This window comes from Labeo rohita, chromosome 25 (genome assembly GCF_022985175.1).
Source record: "Labeo rohita strain BAU-BD-2019 chromosome 25, IGBB_LRoh.1.0, whole genome shotgun sequence".
Classification (NCBI taxonomy): domain Eukaryota; kingdom Metazoa; phylum Chordata; class Actinopteri; order Cypriniformes; family Cyprinidae; genus Labeo; species Labeo rohita.
Window position 1 is genome coordinate 23586892 of NC_066893.1, and position 25358 is coordinate 23612249.

Genomic DNA, 25358 nt, shown 5'->3' on the forward strand with positions numbered 1-25358 from the left:
CGTAATGCGTAAAGTTGAGCTAGTGCAAGATGAGCATTTGTGGTTAAAAAGTATATAAATTTTACTTTCGCTAGATAAGATTCCTCAGCTGGGATTGTGTAGAGCCCTTTGAAGCTGCATTGAAACTGCCATTTGGACTTTTGAATTTCACTATATGGAGAAAAATCCTGGAATGTTTTCCTTAAAAACCTTGATTTCTTTGCAACAAAGAAAGAAAGCCATGGACATTTTGAATGACATTATCAGGAAGTTTTTATTCTGGAAGTGAACTAATTCTTTAACTGGCAATCAAACTCATCAGGCCGGCCATCTCTGGTTTTAGAAGTGTTTTATGCACTTATCAAGCTAACAGGTGTCCAAAAACTGCTTTAAAATACTCAAAAATGAACAAAAACTCTGAAAAAAATGAATGCCGGGAATGGCCAGGCCGACCGTTAAGCTGAGATCAGAAAACTGCATTAATTTGGTTTAAATGGTTTTATCTTCAGCAATGTGGACAGATCAAGCTGTCTGATTTTGTTGAACATTAATAGCTAACTTATGAACAAATCTGTAACCTTTCAAACATGCCAAACTTGGCAGCAAAACGGTCTCTGTTGCTGGTTTCGGGAAGCGCAACGTGACTCATGTATCTCAGTCCAACTAGTACCACTAGTGCTCGTGATTAGCCAAGCAGGTGTCCGTTTCAGGCTTTAGCCTGCTGCTAATGTTTTCCTGTATGAAAATTTGGTTTACAATCACTCCTACAGTGAGTTTCATTGGTTGCACAGCACATGAAACTATATATATATATATATATATATATGTATATTTTAAAGTCGCCTAGCAATTAGCCATAATTTAAGCCTAGAATTAACTGCTAGAGTTGCCAAACTCATTCATTTATTCTTCTAACAACGTCATGTGCCATTTTTCGTTCTCAGTGTTCTCAGTGAGATGTTTGGGGTTTTTTGCAGCACTGTAAGTGGATGTTAGTCTTTAACTGTGTGACAGTGACATCTGGTGGCTGTAAAAGTAACAACAGGCTTTCTACACTTGCTACAATCAGAAATATTGTCCCAGACAATATATGTTCATGCCTTTATTTTAGGCATTGTAAATTGAGCAACTTATTTTTTCCCCCACGTGTCTCCACAGCTTATTTATGCATTTCCTACTTACAGTGCATCTGTCACCACTGGTATCAGAGTCACAGATCTGCGATGGAGATCTGAGGGGAACAATTACAGCTGATGACTAGCAGGCAGACAGCTGCAGAGTGGTAATGAGATTGAGAGTGTGCGTCTGATCACGTAACTCAGGGAACGTGTGTAACGCAGAGCTCACTGCAAAACTGAAGCCCATCGCCGTTTTCATTTTATATTGACAGTATGTGAAAAATAACTGCAACTATGAAGGCAAGTAAGTTAATTGTTAATGCATAATAATGCTGTAGTGTGCACCAAAAATTCATTCATAGTGACAAATTCCTCACTTATAGAGTGTTTTTGGCCTACAACACACACAGTACTCACTTTAGATCATAGAAACCATCTCTAGTAAGCAACATATACAGTAGTATGTAGCAGCTTTAAATAAAAAAAAAAGAAAAACGTTGCTTTTGCAACTTGCTGAAATAAAAAATTTTATTTTTACTTTAATCTTAGTTACAATTTACAACTCAGTAAATTTGATCATATATCAAATTTATATCAAATTTAACTTATTTAATCTAATTTAATTTATTTTATGTATTAGTTTTAATTTATTTATTTTCAAGTTTTATTTAGTTTTATAATTTATATAATTTTTATTTTAGGTATTTTAGTTAAACCAAACTAAACAAAAATAAGTTTTCTAGGGTTTTTTATTTTTTTGTTTATATATATTTTAAAATTTCCTGTAATTTTAGTTTCAATTATTTTAGTATGTTTTAATGTCTATGTCATTTATTTAATCTAATGTATTGAATCTAATCTAATTTTTATTTATTAGTTTTAGTTAAGTCAGTTCTAGTTATTCTAGTGCCAAACAAAATTGAACAAAACTAAACAAAAATGACTAAAATAAAATAAGCTGAACACACACGTGCACACTCATGTTTATATATACATATATATATATATATAAATGTATTGCAGTTAAGGTTTATTATATTGCAAGTATCAAAAATGTGTGTTTTCGTTTTAGTTTTAGTTAACTTGTTTATGAGGCCTATTTTTGTCATAGTGCTTGATTTTCGTTGACAGTTGTTGCATTTCCGCTGGTGTCATCCTGGTTTGTCTCTGGCAGTGTGGGCATGTTGGGTTCTGTCCCAGGACATCTCGTTACAGCACACAGAGATTGTGCTGATGTGTGAGGATGACGAGGCAGGCCTTCCTCTGTACAAACACTGATTCAATGCATTACGCATCTGACAAACAATTTTCAAATGCCTGTTAAACAAACTTTGCAATAACATTCCTCCTCATGCATCTTACTGAGAAGAGGTGTGTTATTTCTTTTCTAAGCACTGATTCTCAAGGTTGCTACTGTCACCTTTGACTAACCACCGAGTTTGAGTTTGTATGGGGCTATTCTCTGTGGCTTTGGAACAATAGAGTAAGAATTGTGCTTTACAAAGTGAACTGAATTGAAGACGTGCAGATTAAACAATAGCATGAATTAAACTAGTCAAGACGTGTGGTTCAGAGAGAGCAAGCAGGTATACCTTGAGGTAAATAAATCCATGTATAAAGCTAAAAACAAATAGCATTCTTTTGAGCAGCGATCAGATGATAAATGCCATCCCTGCAACTATGATGTTCAGCAAGGTCTCATTTTCATAGTGCATAGACAGTTTCATGTGGGTTCAGGACAAAATTCTTTGCAATTGAATGGTTTTCCGTAAAAGGGAACCAAAACTTGTCTGGCTTAATATAACAAATTATGTAATTTACTGAAATATGTAGTGGAAAACCCATGAAAGATTGACCTTATTTAAAAAATCCACATAGTTTTTTACATATTTTGGACTATTGGGGGCGCCATTATTTCGATGACGTCAAATGGTTGCATTCGGTAAACTACTGGCACTACCTGTTGTTATTTTTACCACAACACAGCTCGGAAAATAAAATACTGATACGATGTCACATTGTGCGGCTTTAGTTGTACTTTTCAGTCGAAGGGCAACAAGAGCAGCGATGTAAGTCTTCATTGCTTTTCTAACGATAGGAAGAGGAGAAAAGAATGGGAAGATGCCTGTGGACGAATAAAACTTCCTAAAGACCAGCGTCTTTGTTCTCTCCACTTCAGCCCTGACGCCTTTGAGGCTTTTTGTTAACCACAGCTACTGAAAGAGCTTTTAAACAGCAGAGACAAGAAACGCTAGATGCCATCCTGGCAGGATGTAAAAATGCCGACACTTGTCATGGTGCCGCAGCCACTGAAGGAATTTCTCAGTGTGGATTTCAAAAATATAAAAATCGAAAATTACGTGATTAAAGTCATAATACTTTTTACATTTACATTTCCTTAATACATTTTTGAAATTCTGAGAATAAAGTTGAAATGTTACGATAGTAAAGTCGAAATTACAAGAATAAAGTCAAAATATTTCAAGAATAAAGTTGAAATTATGAGAATAAAGTCGAAATTACAAGAATAAAGTCAAAATATTTCCAAAATAAAGTCAAATTTTCGTTAATAAAGTCGAAATGTTTTGAAAATAAAGTTAAAATTATGAGAATAAAGTTGAAATGACAATAAAGTCTAAATATTTCGAGATTAAAGTCGAGATGAAGTCGAAATTCCAAAAATACAGTCAAAATGTTTTGAGAATAAAGTTGAAATGTCTTGAGAATAAAGTAAAAATGTTTCAAGAATAAATTCTAAATTCGGAGAATAAAGTCGAAATGTTACAATAGTAAAGGCAAAATGTTTTGAGAAATTAGTTGAAATTCCGAGAATAAAGTTGAAATTGCAAGAATGAAGTCAAAATTATGAGAATAAAGTTGAAGTTATAAGAATAATATCGAAATTACAATAAAGTCTAAATATCTCAAGATTAAAGTCAAAATAGTTCAAGAATAAAGTCGAAATTACAAGGATGAAGTCGAAATCCATCGAGAATAAAGTAAAAATGTTATGAGAATAAAGTCGAAATGTTATGAGAATAAAGTCGAAATTACAAGAATAAAATTGAAATTACAATAAAGTCTAAATATTTCGAGATTAAAGTCAAAATATTTCAAAAATAAAGTCAAAATATTTCGAGAATAAAGTCAAAATATTTTGAGAATAAAGTCGAAATTACGAGGATAAAGTCAAAATGTTATGAGAATAAAGTCAAAATTTGTGTTTTTCCTCTTTATTTGAAGTTTATAGTATGATATAAACGTGAAGGAACATCAGAAGGAAAACAATATAGCCAATTTTTTTTAAGAAACGAATGTCTCTTTGTAATTGGAAAGATTCACATTTGACTTGATTCTCGGAATTTTGACTTTATTGTTGAAATATTTTGACTTTAGTCTCGTAATAATAAAATAGTAATAAAATTACGAGATTAAAGTTATAATACTTTGAGAATAAAGTTGAAATGTTTCAAGAATAAAGGTAAAATTATGAGAATAAATAATATATAATGTTTTGAGAATAAAGTCAAAATTCTGAGAATAAAGTCGAAATGTTACGAGAGTAAAGTCGAAATGTTTTGAGAATAAAGTCGAGATTCAGTGAATAAAGTCGAAATTATAAGAATAAAGTCAACATTTTGAGAATAAAGTCGAAATTACGAGAATAAAGTCAAAACATTTTGAGAGTACATTTGAAATTACGAGAATAAAGTCAAAATTACGAGAATAAAGTCGAAATTACAAGAATAAAGTCAAAATATTTCCAGAATAAAGTTGAAATTTCGTTAATAAAATCGAAATGTTACGAGAGTAAAGTCGAAATGTTTTGAAAATAAAGTCAAAATTCCGAGAATAAAGTTGAAATTACAAGAATAAAGTCAAAATGTTTTGAGAATAAAGCTGAAATTATGAGAATAAAGTTGAAATTACAATAAAGTCTAAATATTTCGAGATTAAAGTCAAGATGAAGTCAAAATTCCAAAAATACAGTCAAAATGTTTTGAGAATAAAGTCGAAATGTCTTCAAGAATAAAGTCAAAATGTTTCGAGAATAAATGAGAAATTACGAGTATAAAGTGAAAATATTTTGAGAATAAAGTCAAAATTTGGAGAATAAAGTCGAAATTCCGAGAATAAAGTCGAAATTACAAGAATAAAGTTGAAGTTATGAGAATAAAATAGAAATTACAATAAGTCTAAATATTTTGAGATTAAAGTCAAAATATTTCAAGAATAAAGTCGAAATTACAAGGATGAAATCAAAATGTTTCGAGAATAAAGTCGAAATCCTTTGAGAATAAAGTAAAAATGTTATGAGAATAAAGTCGAAATTACAAGAATAAAATCGAAATTACAATAAAGTCTAAATATTTCGAGATTTAAGTCAAAATATTTCAAAAATAAAGTCAAAATACTTTGAGAATATAGTCAAAATATTTTGAGAATGAAGTCGAAATTATGAGGATAAAGTCAAAATGTTATGAGAATAAAGTCAAAATTTGTGTTTTTCCTCTTTATTTGAAGTTTATAGCATGATATAAACTTGAAGGAACATCAGAAAGAAAACAATATAGCCAGTTTTTTTTAAGAAACGAATTCACATTTGACTTGATTCTCGTAATTTTGACTTTATTGTTGGAATATTTTGACTTTAGTCTAGTAATATTTCGAATTTATTCTCATAATATTTCGAATTTATTCTCGTAATATTTCGACTTTAATCTCGTAATCTTAGATTTCTTTTTAACGTTGCACTAAAATGCTGTCGCAGTTTTCCACTACATATTTTAGTAAGAGACATCATTTACGTTATATTAAGCCATACAAATATTAACTTGTAGTTCGCAGTCTATTTTACAGTCGAGTTTTTTAATAAACCATCAGTCGAGTTTCTTAATAAACCATCTTATGCTGATGTTTTAAAGAGACTGTAAAACAAAACAAAAAAAATTCTGAAGAACTAATAACAGACCATTTTTCCGACCATTTTTCTTAAAATCTCATATTTTTTAATGTCATATACAGAATTCACATTAGTCACTAAAAATGTTAATGGTACAATCACAGGTCGATAACCTGAAATAGAATAAATAGAACTCTTAGATTAGTAAATGCTATTAATATATGCGTTAACTTCAATAGTGAGGTGACTATCAAAGTGTATAAGAAAACTACAGTCTATATATTAATTAGTAGTCATGTCAACAGCTCTAGTCATGTTAGTGCTAAACATCTTGACTAAATTATTTTTTCGTGCTTACATACTGTGTGTAAAATACTTACATCATCATCATCATCTCAGCGAATTAGTCTAAGAAAAACTGAAAGAATAGATTCAGTATTCAGTCTGTTATTGCAGAGACGTACAGTTGATCGGGTCTCCAGACTCAGAAAATGCCCTGCCATGGTGACTCCGAAATATCAGGATGTCCTCCTGGCGGAGGGAGGAGAGAGAGGTCAGGGGGGGTCGACGGTCACCATGGCAACAGAGTCTACATTCATAGTCACAATAATGCTCAGTGTTCCAAACAGAACTCTTCTGTACGCCAGCCGGTATGATGTCACGGTGATGTCATTCCGAAGTGGTTCCGACCAGATCCAAAAACAGCTCGATCCTTGAATATCGCCTTAATGTCCGTTGTAAATCTGCGACTGCGGAGCTTGGGTTCCAAAGTGGCTTTAGCGTTGCCGTTTCATGTGATCTGCTTTCAGTCTGGTGAAAAAGAGAAAATGTTAGTTTGCATCACAAGATGAGTGATCTGACAATTAAATTTGTTTGAGCTTCAACAGATGTCACTAATTGGAAAACTCATGCATTAAAGTGTGTGTCTGTCTTCTCTGGAAAGCTTTATCCAAGTTATTAAAGAGAAGGTGACTGGTCATGAATACACACACACTTTTAGCGGCCGGGATTCTTATCAAGCTCTGATCAGAGAATCAGCACGACGGGCACCTGCTGTTCACAAAAGCTTTGAAAACAAACTGACATTTAGGAATATTCTGGGTTATTTTATCTAGACAGCATCTATAGCATCTGTTAACTGCCACAGGAAATAATAGATTCAAAGACAAATATGATAATATGATTTGAAAGTGATCGAAATACCTAGTAGTTCAGCTGAAAATTTGTCATTTACTCACCCTAATGTTGTCCCTTTAAATAATGTTATACAAAAATGGATTAAAATTGGAGAAATGTAGCATTACATCACTTGCTCACCAATGGATCCTCTGCAGTGAATGGGTGCCGTCAGAATGAGAGTCCAAACAGCTGATAAAAACATCACAATAACCCACAAGTAATCCACACCACTCCAATAAACATCTTATGAAGTGAAAGGCTGTGTGTTTGTAAGAAACGAATCCATCCTTAAAGCTTTTTTAACATCAAATCGTTACTTCCGACTAAAATACAGTCCATAATCCATAATATGGATGTTTTCTCCAATGATAATATTCATTGCCTGTTGTTTTCTTGCATCAAAATCCATCTGCATATTTGTTTACAACTGTTTTGAACTGTTATAAACAGTGCTTGATCTGTGCATATTTCTTTCCTGATTTAGACAAGACAACTTTTCAAATGAAAAATCAGTATTATGGACAGAGGACTTGTATTTTGTCCAGAAGCAACACTTTAAAGCTTAAATGTCTTAATGATGGATTTGTTTCTTAAAAACATGTCACTTTTCACATCTTAATGTGTTAACTGATGGACTGGAGCGGTGTGGATTACCTGTGAATTAATGTGATGTTTTTATCAGCTGTTTGGATTCTCGTTCTGATGGCACCCATTCACTGCAAAATGATCCATTGGTGAGCAAGTGATGTACTGTAATGCTATATTGATTTTCTCACCCTCAAGCCATCCTAGCCGTATATGACTTCTTTCTTTCTGATGAATGTAATCAGAGTTAATATTAAAAATAAAATTCCTGGCTCTTCCAAGCTTTTTAATGGCAGTGAATGGGTGTTCATATTTTGAAGTCCAATAAAGTGCATCCATCCATCATAAAAGGTGCTCCACTCCAGGGGATTAATAAAGGCCTTCTGAGGCAAATCGACGCATTTGTGTAAGAAAAATGTCCGTATTTAAAACCTTATAAACCTAAATGCATATTCGTAGATCTGTGCATATTTCTCTCCTGATTCAGGCGAGACAACTTTTTAATGGAGAGAGCAGTATTATGGATGGAGAACTTTGTATTTGGTCCAGAAGTGACGGTTTAGAGTTAAAATGTCTTGATGGATTTGTTTCTTAAAAGCACGTAGCTTTTCACATCATAATGTGTTAACTGATGGACTGGAGTGGTGAGGATTACTTGGGAATTATTGTGATGTTTTTATCAGCTGTTTGGACTCTTGTTCTGATGGCACCCATTCACTAAAAAGGATCCATAGGTGAGCAAGTGATGTAATGCCACATTCATTTACTCATTGTAAAGCCATCCTCGGTATATATGACTTCTTTGTTTCAAACGAATACAGTCAGAGTTATATTAAAAAATGTCCTGGCTCTTTCAAGCTTTATAATGGCAGTGAATGGCTGTTGAAACTTTAAAGTCCAATAAAGTGCATCCGTTCATCATAGAAAGTGCTCCACACAGCTTCAGTGGTTTAATAAAGGCATTCTGAAGCGAATCAATGTGTTTTTATAAAAAAAAAAAAACATATTTAAAACTTTATAAACCTAAATGCATATTTATAGATCTGTGCATTTTTGAATTTTCTCCTGATTCAGGAGACAACTTTTTTAATGGAGAGAGCAGTATTATGGATAGAGAACTTTGTATTTGGTCCAGAAGTGACGGTTTAGAGTTAAAATGTCTTAATGATGGATTTGTTTCTTAAAAACATGTTGCTTTTCATGTCATAATGTGTTAACTGATGGACTGGAGTGGTGTGGATTACTTGTGGATTATTGTGATGTTTATATCAGCTGTTTGGACTCTCATTCTGATGGCACCCATTCACTGCAGAGGATCCATTGATGAGCAAGTGATGTAATGCCACATTGATTTACTCATCCTCGAGCCATCTGATTCTTTGTTTCAGATAATTACAATTAGAGTTACATTAAAAAATGTCCTGGCTCTTCCAAATTTTAGAATGGCAGTGAATGGCTGTTGAGATTTTGAAGTCCAATAAAGTACATCCATCCATCATAAAATTGCTCCACGTGGCTCCAGGGGGTCCAGAATCGATGTGGTTTTTCTAAGAAAAATATCTGTATTTAAAACTACAAACTGTAATCTCTAGTTTCTGAGTTACCGGGTGGTTCTAGTTACCCCCCGGAGCCATGTGTAGTACTTTTTATGATGGATGGATGTACTTTATTAGACTTCAAAATATCAACACCCATTCACTGCCATTATAAACCTTCGAAGAACCAGGATATCTTTAAATATAACTCCAACTGTATTTGTCTGAAAAAAATGTCATATACACCTAGAATGGCTTGGGGATGAGTAAATCATCAGCTGATTTTTATTTTTGGGTGAACTATCCCTTTAAGTTATTAGGCCGAATAACACTGTGATTTGAGTTTACAGACACATCGAGAGCCTTGTCTCCAGACACAGATTAAACGTGGTTTTTAGCAGTAATGTAGTGAGACGTGTGATTTGATCCAGTTCTAATCTCTCTGGAGCCGTGCGGTAATGTTGTGCTGTGTAATCTAAATGTAATACCGCAGTCTGTTCCTTTAGCATGCTGCTTCCTCATACACAGGGTTATTATGGGTAATCAGTCCAGCCATTATAGCCCTTCATCACGACCGTGTTGTCGTGCGGTCTTTCATCATGCTTTTTTTTATAACCTAAAGGTAATTTACATACATTAGTATTTTAGATCCTGTTGTCTGTTAATGTATACAGCTGCATAATGCCAGACACATTATAGAGAAACTAATGTCTGCTCAGTAATTGCTCTCTCTTCATCAAACCAAAGCTTCGGAAGTCTGGAAATGTAGAGCATAGACTGTTTTCATATGGTACTCCATTTCTTTAGAAACAGGTCATGATGGTCTTAGTTGGCTAGTCCAACAATCAGCTAGTCAATTAGTGAAGGTGATTCATCTCAACCAGGGGACTGAGACTAGTTTAGTTCACTTCACTTCCAGAATTAAAATTTCCTGATCATTTACTCACCCCCATGTCATCCAAGATGTTAATTTCTTTCTTTCTTCAGTCGAAAAGAAATCAAGGTTTTTGAGGAAAACATTTTCCATATAGTGGATTTCAATGGTGGCCAACAAGTTGAAGGTCCAAATTGCAGTTTCAATGCAGCTTCAAAGGGCTCCTCACGATCCCAGCCGAGGAATAAGAGTCTTATCTAGTGAAAACGAACTGTCAAAAAAACATTTCTATACTTTTTAACCACAAATGCTCATCTTGCACTAGCTCGACTTCACACATTATGTAGTCATGTTGGAATGGTCACGTGTGGAAATACCAACCGATTGTTTACAAAGTGAACATGCAAAGAAAGTCAAACCCCTTTACAAAAAAGATAAAACAACGATGTTGGGTGATTTTAAAGAGAAAATGAGATGGAGTTTTCCGCCCTACCCTACCTTTTTGAACCAGAGTACACAGACAAACTAACCACGTTTCTAATGTGATTATGTAATGCGTGAAGTCGAGCTAGTGTAAGATGAGCATTTGTGGTTAAAAAGTGTATAAATGTTTATCAGCGTTTGAAAATGTTATGTTTAACAAGACTGTGTCCTCTCTGAGAGTTATTGCTTCTGTAGGATGTAGTACATTAACAAACAATTTTAAGCCATTTGACAATGTGGTCTTGAAGCAGAGATGGGAGGGAGATCTTGACTGCACATACAGTCCGGTAGAGTGGGAGTGTGCTATGGAAAGAACGCAGACTACTTTTATATCCACCAAACATAGACAAATCCAATTTAATATTCTGCATCGAACATATTATACTCCTCACAAACTCCACATGTTAAACACTATTATACCTTCCAAATGTCAAAGGTGTAAAATATTTGAAGGCAATTTACTTCATATGCTTTGAAATTGTCCTCTATTGAAGGATTTTTGGGAATATATAATTGATATATCTTCAAAGGTTATTGGTAGCCCAATCAGTTATGATCCTAGAGTTTGGGTATTAGGGGATACTGAGTCATTAGATTTGTCTCATCATAAAAAATATTTCATACTTTTGGCTTGTACAGCTGGGAAAAAATGGATATTAGTGAATTGGAAGTCAACTCATTCTCCATCTTGAAAACATTGGATCAACGAACTCCTTTCATATTGCACCCCTGAGAAAATCCATTTCAATTTTAGAAAATCACCAAAATCTTTTGAAAAAATTTGGGGCTCTTTTTTTGGAGCATTTACCTTCTCTTATTGCAAAATAACTGAAAGGAATTAATTTTTTTTTTGTTTGTCTTTCTTTGTTTCTGTCTTTTTCTTGTTACTGAAGAAGAATGTTTGTAATGTTTGTTTATACAACATATGTTTTGCTTCACATTACATTTGAAAATAAAATTATATATAAAAAAAAGTGTATAAATGTTTAGTTTTTTTCAGAAAATAACATTGTTGTGCTAGATAAGGCTCTTATTCCTCAGCTGGGATCATGTAGAGCTCTGTGAAGCTGCATTGAAACTGCAATTTGGACCTTCAACCCATTGACCCATTGATATTAGGGCTGCAATGATTCCTCGATTCTATTGTTGAGAACTTTAAAAAACCCTCAATTACATTTTGTCTGTGTCGAGTAATTGGCAAAATACCAGAAGTGGCACATTCTACATATTAAAGGATTAGTTCACTTCCAGAACAAGAATTTACAGACAATTTATTCACTCCTTGTCATCCAAGATGTTCATGTCTTTCTTTCTTCAGGCATAAAGAAATTATGTTTTCTGAGGATTTTTCTCCATATAGTGGACTTCTATGGTGCCCACAAGTTTGAACTTCCAAAATGTAGTTTAAATGCAGCTTCAAAGTTCTGTAAACGATCCCAGCCGAGGAAGAAGGGTCTTATCTAGCGAAACGATCGGTTATTTTCCAAAATATGTAAAATTTATATACTTTTTAACCTCAAACACTCGTCTTGTCTAGCTCTGTGTGCACTTCCGGTTGACAGTTAGGGTACGTCTAAAAACTCTCATCTCATTTTCTCCTCCAACTTCAAAATCATCCTATATCGCTATGTTACCTTTTTCGTAAAGGGTGTTTAATCATCTTTAAATGTTCACTTTGTCTGGGTTGGTAGTTCTGCAGCGATGTACGACGATTTTGAAGTTAGACAAAACAAGCGTTTGAGGTTAAAAAGTATATAAATTTGTAATTAAAAATTAAAAAGACTGATTGTTTCGCTAGATAAGACCCTTCTTCCTCAGCTGGGATTGTTTAGAGCCATTTGAAGCTGCATTTAAACTACATTTTGGAAGTTCAAACTCGGGGGCGCCATAGAAGTCCACTATATGGTGATGATTCCTGAAACGTTTTCCTCGAAAAACATAATTACTTTACGACTAAAGACAGAAAAACATTATAATCTTTTTGTTCTGGAAATGCAATGTGTGTTATTTCATCAAATTTGTGAGATAAATCATTTATAAACCTACGCAAACACAGGTGAATACATCATTATCTTTCTCAATATGCTAACTGTTCATCGTCATTTCAGTAGCCATAGCATTTCTATCATAAAGAAATGGCCAAATATTAAAGATTAAGTGGATATTTGATTTAAAAAGTTGTTGAGTCAACATTAAATGAGGATTAGATTGCGCAGTAAAGTGTAAAAACAATCGTTAGGCCGTTGCCGCCCTCTGCGGTCATTTGTTATAATGCGTAATGTACATTCGCTCTATTGTTTATAATACATTATGTATTTTAACAGTTTTGTTCAATTAAAAAGTAAGTATAATTATCAGATTACTGGATTAATCATTAGAATAATTGACAGATTACTGGATTAATCATTAGAATAATTGTTAATAACAGCCCTAGTGAACATCTTGAATGACATGGGGGTGAGTAAATTAAGAGGACATTTTTATTCTGTACTGTTAGATTTGACCTTGGCAAAAAAGTTACTGTTTGCTGTATCAATCTCAAAGCTCTGTTTTTCTTTAAATGTGCTCCTCACCTTTGCGTGTGGATTTTGATTGGCTGGCAGCTACTGTGGTCAGATCAGCAGGAAGGCCCACATACACTCCTCCATAGTTCCTGCACAACACAGAGCCACACATTCATTATTATCGTCCTGATTCAGTCTCATATTGATGTTTTCATACTAGCAGAGGTCTTGCATGTATTGTAATGATGGCAAAAGACTGTCTAACCTTCGTTTCTCATCATCCGGTGAAGGTTCTTCTGTCCTGCATCAAGAGAATAAAGTTGAAGACCATCTCTGGTTGACACATTTGTAAAAATATAATAAAAATATAACGGTACATTTAATGTGAATCAGTTACATGAGACTGGTTCACTTCAAAATCCTTCATACCAGCAGTTTTATTCTCAGAAAAAGCCTTTAGATGGGCCGTAGTCAGAGCAGGGGTATATTTTATTTAATGGGATAGAAGTACAGCCTGTTTCAGTTCATATTTAATGCCTTCTTTCTTTAAATGCATATATCCTTAAAGTTTATTATATTTTGTTAGCTAAAGAATTAAAACTGTATCACTAACCGATTGAAAATGCCATTTCTTGAATGTGATTTTAGCCTGGAATCCACTCTTATTAATTGTGATAAATTTTATTTTTATAAAATATATAGTTTTATAAAATGTATTATTATATATTAAAATAAAAAAATGAAATTCCAAAATGCATTTTACTATTCTATAATAAATTATAAAATAAATTAGTGTATATAGCAGTAAATATACTACTAAATTTCAGTTCATATTTAATTTTTACATTCAATGTTTTTGTTCACTGAAAACATGTCTTTCCTTAAAATTTCTAATGTTTGGTTGCTTTTTCATATAAAAATTTATATTTTTATTATCTATAAAAATGTAAAATTATATTAATAAATCTATATTTTTTCTTCTGTAAAATATAAAATCCATCTGTCATTTTTAATAAATTATTAAAGAAATTATTTTATATAGTAATTTATTTTTTTTAATTATATATTATTTTATATATTAAAAACTTAAATATACTAATAAATTTGTTCATATTTAATTTTCACATTCACTGTTTTTGTCCACTAAAAACACATCTTTCCTTAAAATTTCTAATGTTTTGTTAAATTGTATTTATATAAAACTGTATATATTATCTACTAAAATTAGGTTAATACACATTTTTCTTCTGTAAAATAGTTTATTTAGTAATTGATATATGTAATTTTATGATCTTTTTAATTAATTTTTATATTAAATGCTTATATTTATGTTAAAAACATAAATATGTTAATACATTTTAATTCATATTTCATTTATTTGTATTTAATTTATTTTAACATTCATTGTTTTTGTCCACTGAAAACACATCTTTTACTTAACATTTCTAATGTTTTATTGTACTTTTTTAAATATAAAACTTTATATATTTATTATTACCTATTACATTTTAAATTTATGTTAATAAATATATTTTTTTCTTCTGTAAAATATAAAATAAATTTTTCCTTTTTCAATAAATTATAAAATTACTTTATGTAGTAATTTATATATTTAATTATATAGCATTTATTTAATTTTTATAGCACAGATATTTATTATCTACTAATATTAAAAATATTAATAATGTAAAACATTTTATTTCGTAATTTATATATTTAATTATATAATAATTTTATTACATTTTTATGTAACAAAAACTTAAATATGCTATTACATTTCAGTTTGAAAACACACCGTTTGTTACATGGCTGAATGATTAAAACAAAAGTACAATTGATCAAGTATTAATTTTCACTTGCATCAAATATGCCATTCCCAACTTCCGTAATGCTCTCTAAAGCTAAATATTCAGCTCGATTGATTAGAGAGTGCAAAATCGTTAAATATTTCATTTATTTAAATGCTAAAACCACGTCAAACAGAAGTCACATGCTGATGTCATAACAGAAATCTGCTGTCTAAACACACTCGGGCGTTTTTCCACTGATGGGACGGATGCCGTCTGCTGTCTTTGACAGTAAACTGCGAGGTGTCAGGCACTGAGGGGGATGGGTAATGATTGCTGATTGGTTAGCATGTGTTTGGACCCTCAGGGGCCCGTGTGCGCCACAAAAGCTGTTGAACAGTTAGCAGAAACAGGCCGATTGATTCTCCCACAGGATTCAGTCTGTGTGTATTTTTGCGCGTATATGCTGTGTTGAGCTGTACCAGTTGTGTTAATGAATTTGGTGCTGTATGCTGTTATTAATTTCTCTCGGGTCAGTGGGGGACGGTAGCGGTCGTGGCATTCATTCTGTGGCTCATGAATATGTTATGGTTTGGATGTGTCATGAATTCAATTACTCACACATCCTTGGCAGCTTCTGCTGGACCTGTAAAAAACAGAAAAGAACATTATTTATTTTATAAATAATTTAAAGGATTTGTGTAAAATCAACATATAATATTATTAGTTCACAACCCATCTTATTTGTTAATATAATGTATGAGTAAAATAGAAAACTCTTTTAATGTTTTCTTTTTTATATTTTTTTATATATATATATATATATATAGAGCTACACTGATTATCAACCATTTATTACATTAAAAATTAATATAATTTTTTTCTGGACATAATTTTAACAAACACAATAAAAAAGTCCAAATGATTGAATTATTGTATAAAATGAATTAATAAAATAAATTCAGTATATGTATATGTAATATTTAATTTAATATATAGTACAAATATTATTTAATATAATTAATATTAGTAGTGTAATATATATATAATATTTCAATATATATATTTAATCAAAAATTCTACTAATAAATATATTAATATTTTATTTCTGTAAAATACATTTAAAAAAATCAATTTTCTATAATAATTTACACAATTACATAATAATGCATATATTTGTTATTATATAGTGAAAATGTAAATATACTAATACTAATACATAAATAGTTTTACATAATAATTAAACCAGTAATACTTTAAGAATTATGCAGAATTTTATCCTCAGATGAGAAGTCACCAGGCCTGTTTTTTTAATGTTTTCTTTTTTTAAATGTTTTCAGTGTTTTTTATTCATAATGCAACACTGATAATCAGCCATTTATTACATAAAAACAATGAATATAATTCTTTCTTAAAATAATAGTAATATATAAAATAAACAAAATATATTAGTTATTAAATAAATATATAATATGATAACATGAAACATACTAATAAATATATAAATATTTTACTTTTGTGAAATATATAAAAAAGCATTTTACTTTTTAATGCTAAATTATAAAAAATATTTTCTTTAATAATTTACATGCTTATAAAATAATTATTATATTTATATTATATAATATTTATATAGTGAAAACTTAAATATACTACCAATAATATATATATATATATATATATATATATATAATTGTAATATATAATAACAATATATTTTAAAAATATATATATTATTATATGAAATCAAATTAAATAATTGTCAAATTTAAGATAATAAAATATATTAATACTGTATATATATTTATTATAAAACTAAGCATTCTATTAAATAAGTTATATAATACATTATACTAAATAAATGTAAATGATAAAATATAAACATTTTACTTCAGTAAAATATCATTTTTGATAATTTAATATTAAAAAGTCACATTTCTTTTACCTTTTAATAATAAATTAATTATATAAAAAAATATTTTCTATAATTCACACAATTACATAATAATGCATATATTTATTATTATATATTGAAAACTTAAATATACCACTACTAATAATAATTTAAACAATTTTACAACAACAATTTACATATAATTATTATAATTATTACTATAATACTATTATGCAGATTTCTATCCTCAAAAGAGAGGTCACCAGGCCTCTGTGTGTTTGTGTTTTTTTTAAACTGGAGGGTCGTTGAAGGCCTCTTCACCTTCAGCTTCTCCTCAATATTACAACTGCACTAATCACTCAAACCCTACCGTTAGTGGCAGACATCATTAACAATCATTAACCATTAACTATTAATTATTATTTGTAGGACAACATGAGTTTAAAACGCCTTTCGAAATTGATGCACAATGTATAATGTTTGGAATATTTACCATTGCCGTCTATTCCAATTGACTTTTTTAGTCCAAGAAACCTTGAGTAACTGCAAAAGTGCACAAAGTGGTCACTTCAGAGTCTCTTCAGAATAATATGACTTGTTTAGTGAATCAGATTTGCTTCTTTCTATGACTGTATTGATATTCGAGGTCAAAAGAGGGATGTTTCCAGTAGTTTTATTCAGTCTGCAGTTCATTTCTTTGATTACAAACGTTCATTTGTGCCATGACTCTTAATTCACCCTTTAGATCTCGCTCTTCTCTCACACACAGTCTTTATTAAAGTCTCAATGCCTAAAGCCCTCGTTTGACAGATTCAACGGATGATTTTGACTTATTTGAGTGTGTTTAGACTTTTTGTTTTGGAGGATTCAGTCATTATACAAAAACATCCATCTATGTTGCACTAATGCATAACCTGAAAACCTTTTCGCTGAAGATGTTTCTCTGAGTGTTTTGTTGTCCTCAAGAAACCGAGCTAAAAAACCAGGTCAGTTTTTATCGGGTCAAGAAACGTATCCAGGCAACCTTCCATCATGACATGTTACTCCTCAGAGGCAGCACAGAGTTTTAACATTCCATGAAAGAAACATCACAAATATCTCTTGTTTCTCACTTTTAAAAATATGGTCCATATGAAGAACCATTCAGTGAACAGTTTTTAAAAGAACATTTAAATAATTTAAGAACATTTTTCCACTTTAAAGAACCTTTTGTGGAACCGAAAGATTCCGTGGATGCCAAAGGTTCTTCATGGAATCATAGATGCCAATAAAGAAGTAGAAGTAAAAAAGAAACTTGTGGATAGTAATCAGATGCAATCAATTTTGATTAACCCTCCTATTTCTCAGATGTTTCTCCTGAGAAAAAGAGTCCAAGGAACCAAAGTCTGCATTCAAAAGATCTCAATATGAACTCAAACATTTCTCATCAAATTCTTTCAAGAACAACTCTAACTAAGCCTCCTACACTCTTAAAAATAAAGGTGCTTCACAATGCCATAGAAGAACCTTTTTTGTGTAAATGGTTCCATAAAGAACCTTTCTGTTTCACAAAAGGTTCTTTGTGGTGAAGGAAGGTTCTTACGATTATAAAAATGTAAGAAAGAGGTGGTTCTTTAATGAACCTTTGACTGAATGGTTCTTTGTGGGACCAGAAATGGATCTTCTATGGCATCGCTGTGAACCTTTTAAAGCACCTTTATTTTTAAGAGTGTAAGCTTTAGAAGAGCATCATCTGACTGATAAAACCTTATTTCTAAGGTTCAGATCTCTTTGTTTGGTAGTTTCTCAGATGTTTCTCCTGGAAAAAAAGTCCAAGAAACCAAAGTCTGCATTTAAAAGATCTCAATATGAACTCAAATCTTTCTCATCAAATTGTTCTAAGAACAAATGCTTCATCCAGACTAATTTATGACTGTCATTTATGTTTTGTTTTAGGAAAAACGTGCATTAAAATATATAGTAAAATATTATAAAATATAACTAAAATTTCCAACAAGTCTCCTGAGTTCTAGAAACCATAAAACCTTATTTTTCAGGTTCAAATCTTTCTGATTTGGAGTTTCTCAGATGTTTCTCCTCAGAAAAATCCAGGAAACCAAAGTCTGCTTTCAAAAGACCTCAAAATGAAATAATTTTTTTTCCAAGAGCAAATTATTCATCAACATTAATTTTATACACTCATTGTTAACTGTTTGTTTTACACTCTTAAAAATAAAGGTGCTTCACGATGCCATAGAAGAACCTTTTTTGTTTAAATGGTTCCATAAAGAACGTTTAACATCTGAAGAACCTTTCTGGTTCTTTGTGGCAAAAGAAGGTTCTTCCGATTATAAAAATATTAGAAAGAGTTGGTTCTTTAAAGAAACTTTGACTGAATGGTTCTTTGTGGAACCAAAAATTGTTTATGGTTGGGAAACTATAACAACGATAACATCTCCTGAGCTTTAGAAGAGCCTCATCTAAGCAATAAAACTTCCTTTTGAGCCTCCAATATCTCTGTTTAGGAGTTTCTTGGATGTTTCTCCTGAAATAAAAAATCCAAGAAACCAAAGTCTGCCTTCAAAAGATCTCAATATGAGCTCAAATATTTCTCATCAAATTCTTCTAAGAACAAATGCTTCATCCAGACTCAGTTATGACTGTTATTTATGTTTTATGTTAGGAGAAACACAAAGTTGACACTTAAACTAACTAAACTAACTAATTAAGATCTCCAACAAATCTCCTGAGCTCTGGAAGAGTATCTTTTAAGCAATAAAACATGTTTAAGGTTCAAATCTCTCTGGTTTGGAGTTTCCTGGATGTTTTTCCTGAGATAAAAATCCAAGAAACCAAAGTCTGCAGCATTCAAAAGATCTCAGTATATCAAACATTTCTCAACAAATTCTTTGAGTTTTTTGAGAAAAAACAAATGCTTCATCCACACTCATTTTATAGACTCATTTATGACAGTTTCTATGTTTTATGTTGGTAGAACCAAAACCAAGATGACATTTCCTGAGCGCTAGAATAGCCTCATCTAAGCAATAAAATTTCTGTTCTAGGCTCCAGTCTGTCTGTTTAGGAGTTTCTCACATGTTTCTCCTAGAAAAAAGAATCCAAGAAACTATAGTCTCATTAAAATTCTAATTCTTCTAAGAGCAAATGCTTCATTCACACTCATTTTATGGGTTAATTTATAACTTGACACTTAAAATATAACTAAGATCTCCAACAAACAATTAAAATATTAAAATATTTCTCAATTTTTTCCAAGATCAAATTATTGATCAGAATTCATATTATAGACTCATTAATGACTGTTTGTTTTATGTTGGGGAAACTATAACAAACTATAACAAAGATGATGTCTCTTGAGCTGTAAAAGAGCCTCGTCTAAGCAATAAAATTTCCTTTCGAGACTACAGTCTCTCTGTTCATAAGTTTCTTAGTTCATGTGTTTTCCTGGAAAAAAAGATTCCAAGAAACCATAGTCTGTAATTAAAAGATCTCATTATGAACTCAGAAATTTCTCATCAAATTCTTCTAAGAACAAATGCTTCATCCACATTCATTTGTGACTGTTTCTATGTTTTATCTTGGGAGAAACATAAAGTTGACACTTAAAATATAACTAAGATCTCCAACAAGTCCCCTGAGCTCTAGAAGAGAATTGCATGAGCAATGAAACTTTCTTTTTAAGATTCAAATCTCTCTGTTTAGGCATTTCTCAGATGTTTCTCCTCAGAAACAAAATCCAAGAAACCGTAGTCTGTAAATAAAAGACCTCATTATGAACTTAAAAATGTCTCATCAAATCCTTCCAAGAACAAATGCTTCATCCAGACTCATTTATGGCTGTTTCTATGTTTTATGTTAGAAGAAACAAAGTTGACACTTAAAATATATCTCCAACAAGTCTCCTGAGCTCTAGAAGAGCATCATCTGAGCAATAAAACCTTTTTAAGGTTCAAATATCTCTGTTTAGGAGTTTCTCAGATGATTCTCCTCAGAAAAATATTCCAAGAAACCAAAGTCTGCATTCAAAAGATCTCAATATGAGCTCAAATATTTCTGCTTTTTCCCAAAAACCTTCCCCAATGAACCTTTCGATGAGCAGTTTTTAAAAGTTTAAAGAACATTTAAGCAATTTAAGAACGTTTTTCCACTTTTAAAAAACTTTTGTGGAACCGAAAGATTCCGTGGATGCCAAAGGTTCTTCATGGAATCATAGATGCCAATAAAGAAGTAGAAGTAAAAAAGAAACTTCTGGTTTTATGTTGGGGAAACTATAACAAAAATGACGTCTCCTGAGCTCTAGAAGAGCATCGTCTAACCAATAAAATTTCCTTTCGAGGCTCCAGTGTCCAGTCTTTCTGTTTAGAAGTTTCTTAGATGTTTTTCCTGAGGAAAAAAATCCAAGAATCTAAAGTCTGCATTCCAAAGATGTCAAAATGAACTCAAATACTTCTCTTCAAATTCTTCCAAGAACAAATGCTTTATCCAGACTCATTTATGACTGTTATTTATGTTTTATATTAGGAGAAACATGAAGTTGAAACTTAAAATATAACTCAAATCTCCAACAAGTCTCCGAAGAGCATCATCTAAGCAATAAAATTTCCCTCCGAGACTCTAATCTCTCCGTTTAGGAGTTTCTTAGATGTTTCTCCTGAGAAAAGAATCCAAGAAACCAAAGTCTGCATTCAAAAGATCTCAATATGAACTCTCAAATATTTCTCATCAACTTTCTCTAAGAGCAAATTATTTATCAGCATTCATTTTGTAGACTCCTTTATGACTGTTTCTATGTTTTCTGATAGGAGAAAAATAAATTTGAAACTTAAAATATAACTAAGATCTCCAACAAGCCTCCTGAGCTCTAGAAGGGCATCGCCTGAGCAATAAAACCTTCTTTTTAAGGTCCAAATCTCTCTGTTTTGAAGTTTCTAAGATGTTTCTAAAATGCATAGTCTCTGTTCAAAAGATCTCAATATGAACTCAAACATTTCTCAGTTTTTTTCCCAAGAGCTAATTATTTATCAACATTCATTTTGTAGACTCCTTTATGACTGTTTCTATGTTTTATGATAGGAGAAACACAAATTTGACACTTAAAATACAACTAAGATCTCCAACAAGCCTCCTGAGCTCTAGAAGAGCATCGCCTGAGCAATAAAACCTTCTTTTTAAGGTCCAAATCTCTCTGTTTTGAAGTGTCTAAGATGTTTCTAAAATGCATAGTCTCTGTTCAAAAGATCTCAATATGAGCTATAAACATTTCTCTTTTTTTTCCAAGAGCAAATTAATTATCAGCATTCATTTTATAGACTCTTTCATGTTTCTATCTTTTATGTTGGGGGAACCCTAAAAGATGACATCTCCTGAGCTAGAAGAGCCTCTTCTAAGCAACAAAATTTCCTTTTGAGACTCCAGTCTCTCTGTTTAGGAGTTTCTTAGATGTTTCTCCTGAGAAAAGAATCCAAGAAACCAAAGTCTGCATTCAAAAGATCTCAATATGAACTCTCAAATAGTTCTTATAAGCTTTCCCTAAGAGCAAATTATTTATCAGCATTCATTTTTTTTTGACTCCTTTATGATTGTTTCTATGTTTTATGATAGGAGAAACATAAATTTGACACTTAAAATACAACTAAGATCTCCAACAAGCCTCCTGAGCTCTAGAAGAGCATCGCCTGAGCAATAAAACCTTCTTTTTAAGGTCCAAATCTCTCTGTTTTGAAGTTTCTAAGATGTTTCTAAAATGCATAGTCTCTGTTCAAAAGATCTCAATATGAACTCAAACATTTCTCAATTTTTTTCCAAGAGCTAATTATTTATCGACATTCATTTTGTAGACTCCTTTATGACTGTTTCTGTGTTTTCTGATGGGAGAAATATAAATTTGACACTTAAAATACAACTAAGATCTCCAACAAGCCTCCTGAGCTCTGGAAGAGCATCGCCTGAGCAATAAAACCTTCTTTTTAAGGTCCAAATCTCTCTGTTTTGACGTTTCTAAGATGTTTCTCCTCAGAAAAAAATGTATAGTCTCTGTTCAAAATATCTCAGTATGAGCTCAAACATGTCTCTTTTTTTTCCCAAGAGCAAATTAATTATCAGCATTCATTTTATAGACTCTTTCATGTTTCTATGTTTTATGCTGGGGGAACCCTAAAAGATGACGTCTCCTGAGCTAGAAGAGCCTCTTCTAAGCAGCAAAATTTCCTTTTGAGACTCCAGTCTCTCTGTTTAGGAGTTTCTCAAAAGGAAAAGAATCCAAGAAACCATAATCTGCTATTAAAAGTTCTCAACGAACTTAAGCATTTTTCATCAAACTCTTTCAAGAACAATTGATTTATCCACATTCCTTGTAGACTCATTTAGGACTCTTTCTGTTTCTCAACAAATCTCCTGAGCTCTAGAAGAGCATCGACTGAGCAATAAATTCCCCTTTGAGGCTCCAGCCTCTCTGTTTATAAGTTTAGTGATGGATGTCACCACTCTGACGCCTCGCTTGTCAATCATTCATCATTTTCTGTCTCTCAGGATACTCAAGGCTAATTCTATTTTTAACCAAAGTTCCTTTTGCTTGGCTCTTTCCTCGCATCCAGCCCGCATTTCAATGAGATCACCCGTGAAGCATGATAAAATGAAATGCACTTTTTAAAATTCTCTGCACATTTAAATTCATTCACTGGCTTCTTCAGAGGTGACGGCTGAATCATCTCCAGCTGTTCTCGCATCCCATTTTCGACGTCCAGGCTTGTAAAGGTAACGCTTATTGCTCAAATTTTGCTCTTCCACAGCTTAGGACACATAATGCTGTTCTCAGATATGTCTCAGTTAAGTATGAACTTTGTATGAACTTAAGTATGAAAAAATGTTACAAATGAACTCCAAAGCAAGAGCTATTTTGGGTTTGTTAAAGAACCTTCGAGGAACATTTTAACCCTTTTTGATATAGAACCTTTTGTGAGATGGAAAGGTTCCATTAATGTTAAAAGTTCTTTCATGGAACCATAGATTCCAAAAAAGAACGTTTATTTCTTTTGAAACGTGCAGTGAAAATATTTGAGTTCACACTGAGATCTCTGACTTTTCATTCAGACTTTGGTGTCTTGGTCGAATCCGAGGATTCTTTTCTTAACCTCTAGTGAGGTAAACGTCTCTTAAGAAGCGAAGTGCATCTCACTGCCGTCTGGAGAAACAATTTAGATGCTAAAGCGATTTCGTTTGTGATTTGTCTCGTTTTTCTCTCCAGCGCGCTTACACACGCTCTCTTTATTAAGTCTATAAGCACAGATCTGACCTGAATACATATTAGGGACGAAATCTCCATGACTGATTTATTAAGCATCAGATTCTTAACCTCTGTTTGACTAATAATGCCACATTCCTCCACATCCGTCCGTCCGCCGCGGAGCTTCTGCTAATAAACCGAGGACACGAGGTCGACTGCGGGCACGGGACTTTATCACGCTCCTACATGCACTCAATCCAGTGTTTGAGGACAAAACGGCGCGCTAAATCAAACCTCGGACTCCACAACATGACGCGTTCATTGATAAAAAAGCAGTGCGCGCGTAAGTGACTGAAACACACTCACCTCCTGCTGTCGTGCTGGTGGCGGAGGAATTTCCACATCCCATTTTGGCATGAACGCAGCTTTCCGTGTCTGCTTTAGAGGAGAAGGACGAATGAGTGAAGGACGGCTCTGATGTGATGCATGAGCTCCCTCGTACGCAGCCTCGATCACTCTGCAGAGAGAGAGAGCGAGAGAGAGAGAGAGAGAGAGAGAGAGAGAGATGCTCGAACCTCACATGATTCGCTCCTCTCCTCCACCCTGACAGGGTTGCCGTGGAAACGAGGGCGGAGAAGGGGGTGTGAGGCAGCCTGTGGTTTTATAGGAAATAACTGAGTTTGCATGAACTCTTCACAGGACATAATCGAAAAAAATTATTTTAACAAAATAAAATAGGAATAATATATTTAATGTAAATAACTGACATTTATAATGTACAGTTTGCAAATTAATGTAACATTTTAAATTATTTATATATATATATATATATATATATATATATATATATATATATATATACATATAAGAATATTTAATATAAAGAATTTACATGTGTAATTTACATACAAATAATTATACAAAAAATCTTCATAGGTCAGAATATTAGAATATTTTAATTAAATAAAATGTGACTAATAAAATAATAAAAAGCAAGAAGTAAATAATAGATTTAATGTAAATAATTTACATTTATAATGTAAAATATAATGTAAAAAAATATATATTCACAGGTCAGATTTTTTATATTTAATATGAAGAATTTACACGTATAATTAACATACAAATAATTATAAAAATAAAAATATTCACAGGTCAGAATATTAGAATATTTTTACTAAATAAAATGGGACTAATAAAAACAGTAAAAAGCAAAAAGTAAATAATATATTTAATGTACATAATTTACATTTATAATGTAAAGTTTACAAATTAATGTACAATTACAAGTTATT

The 25358-nt window shown here is 32.0% G+C and overlaps 1 protein-coding gene across 1 annotated transcript; it reads right to left on the reverse strand.

Moving 5' to 3' along the window:
• Positions 1 to 6089: 6089 nt before the first annotated feature.
• Positions 6090 to 24767, reverse strand: LOC127156496 (uncharacterized). Its single transcript, XM_051099382.1, has 6 exons — positions 24639 to 24767; positions 24430 to 24580; positions 15569 to 15593; positions 13426 to 13461; positions 13230 to 13309; positions 6090 to 6810 (listed from the first exon to the last, which is right to left on the reverse strand). The coding sequence occupies exons 1-6, from the start codon at positions 24765 to 24767 to the stop codon at positions 6806 to 6808; spliced, it is 426 nt and encodes a 141-aa protein (XP_050955339.1). The 3' UTR covers positions 6090 to 6805.
• Between the last annotated feature and the right edge of the window lie 591 nt (positions 24768 to 25358).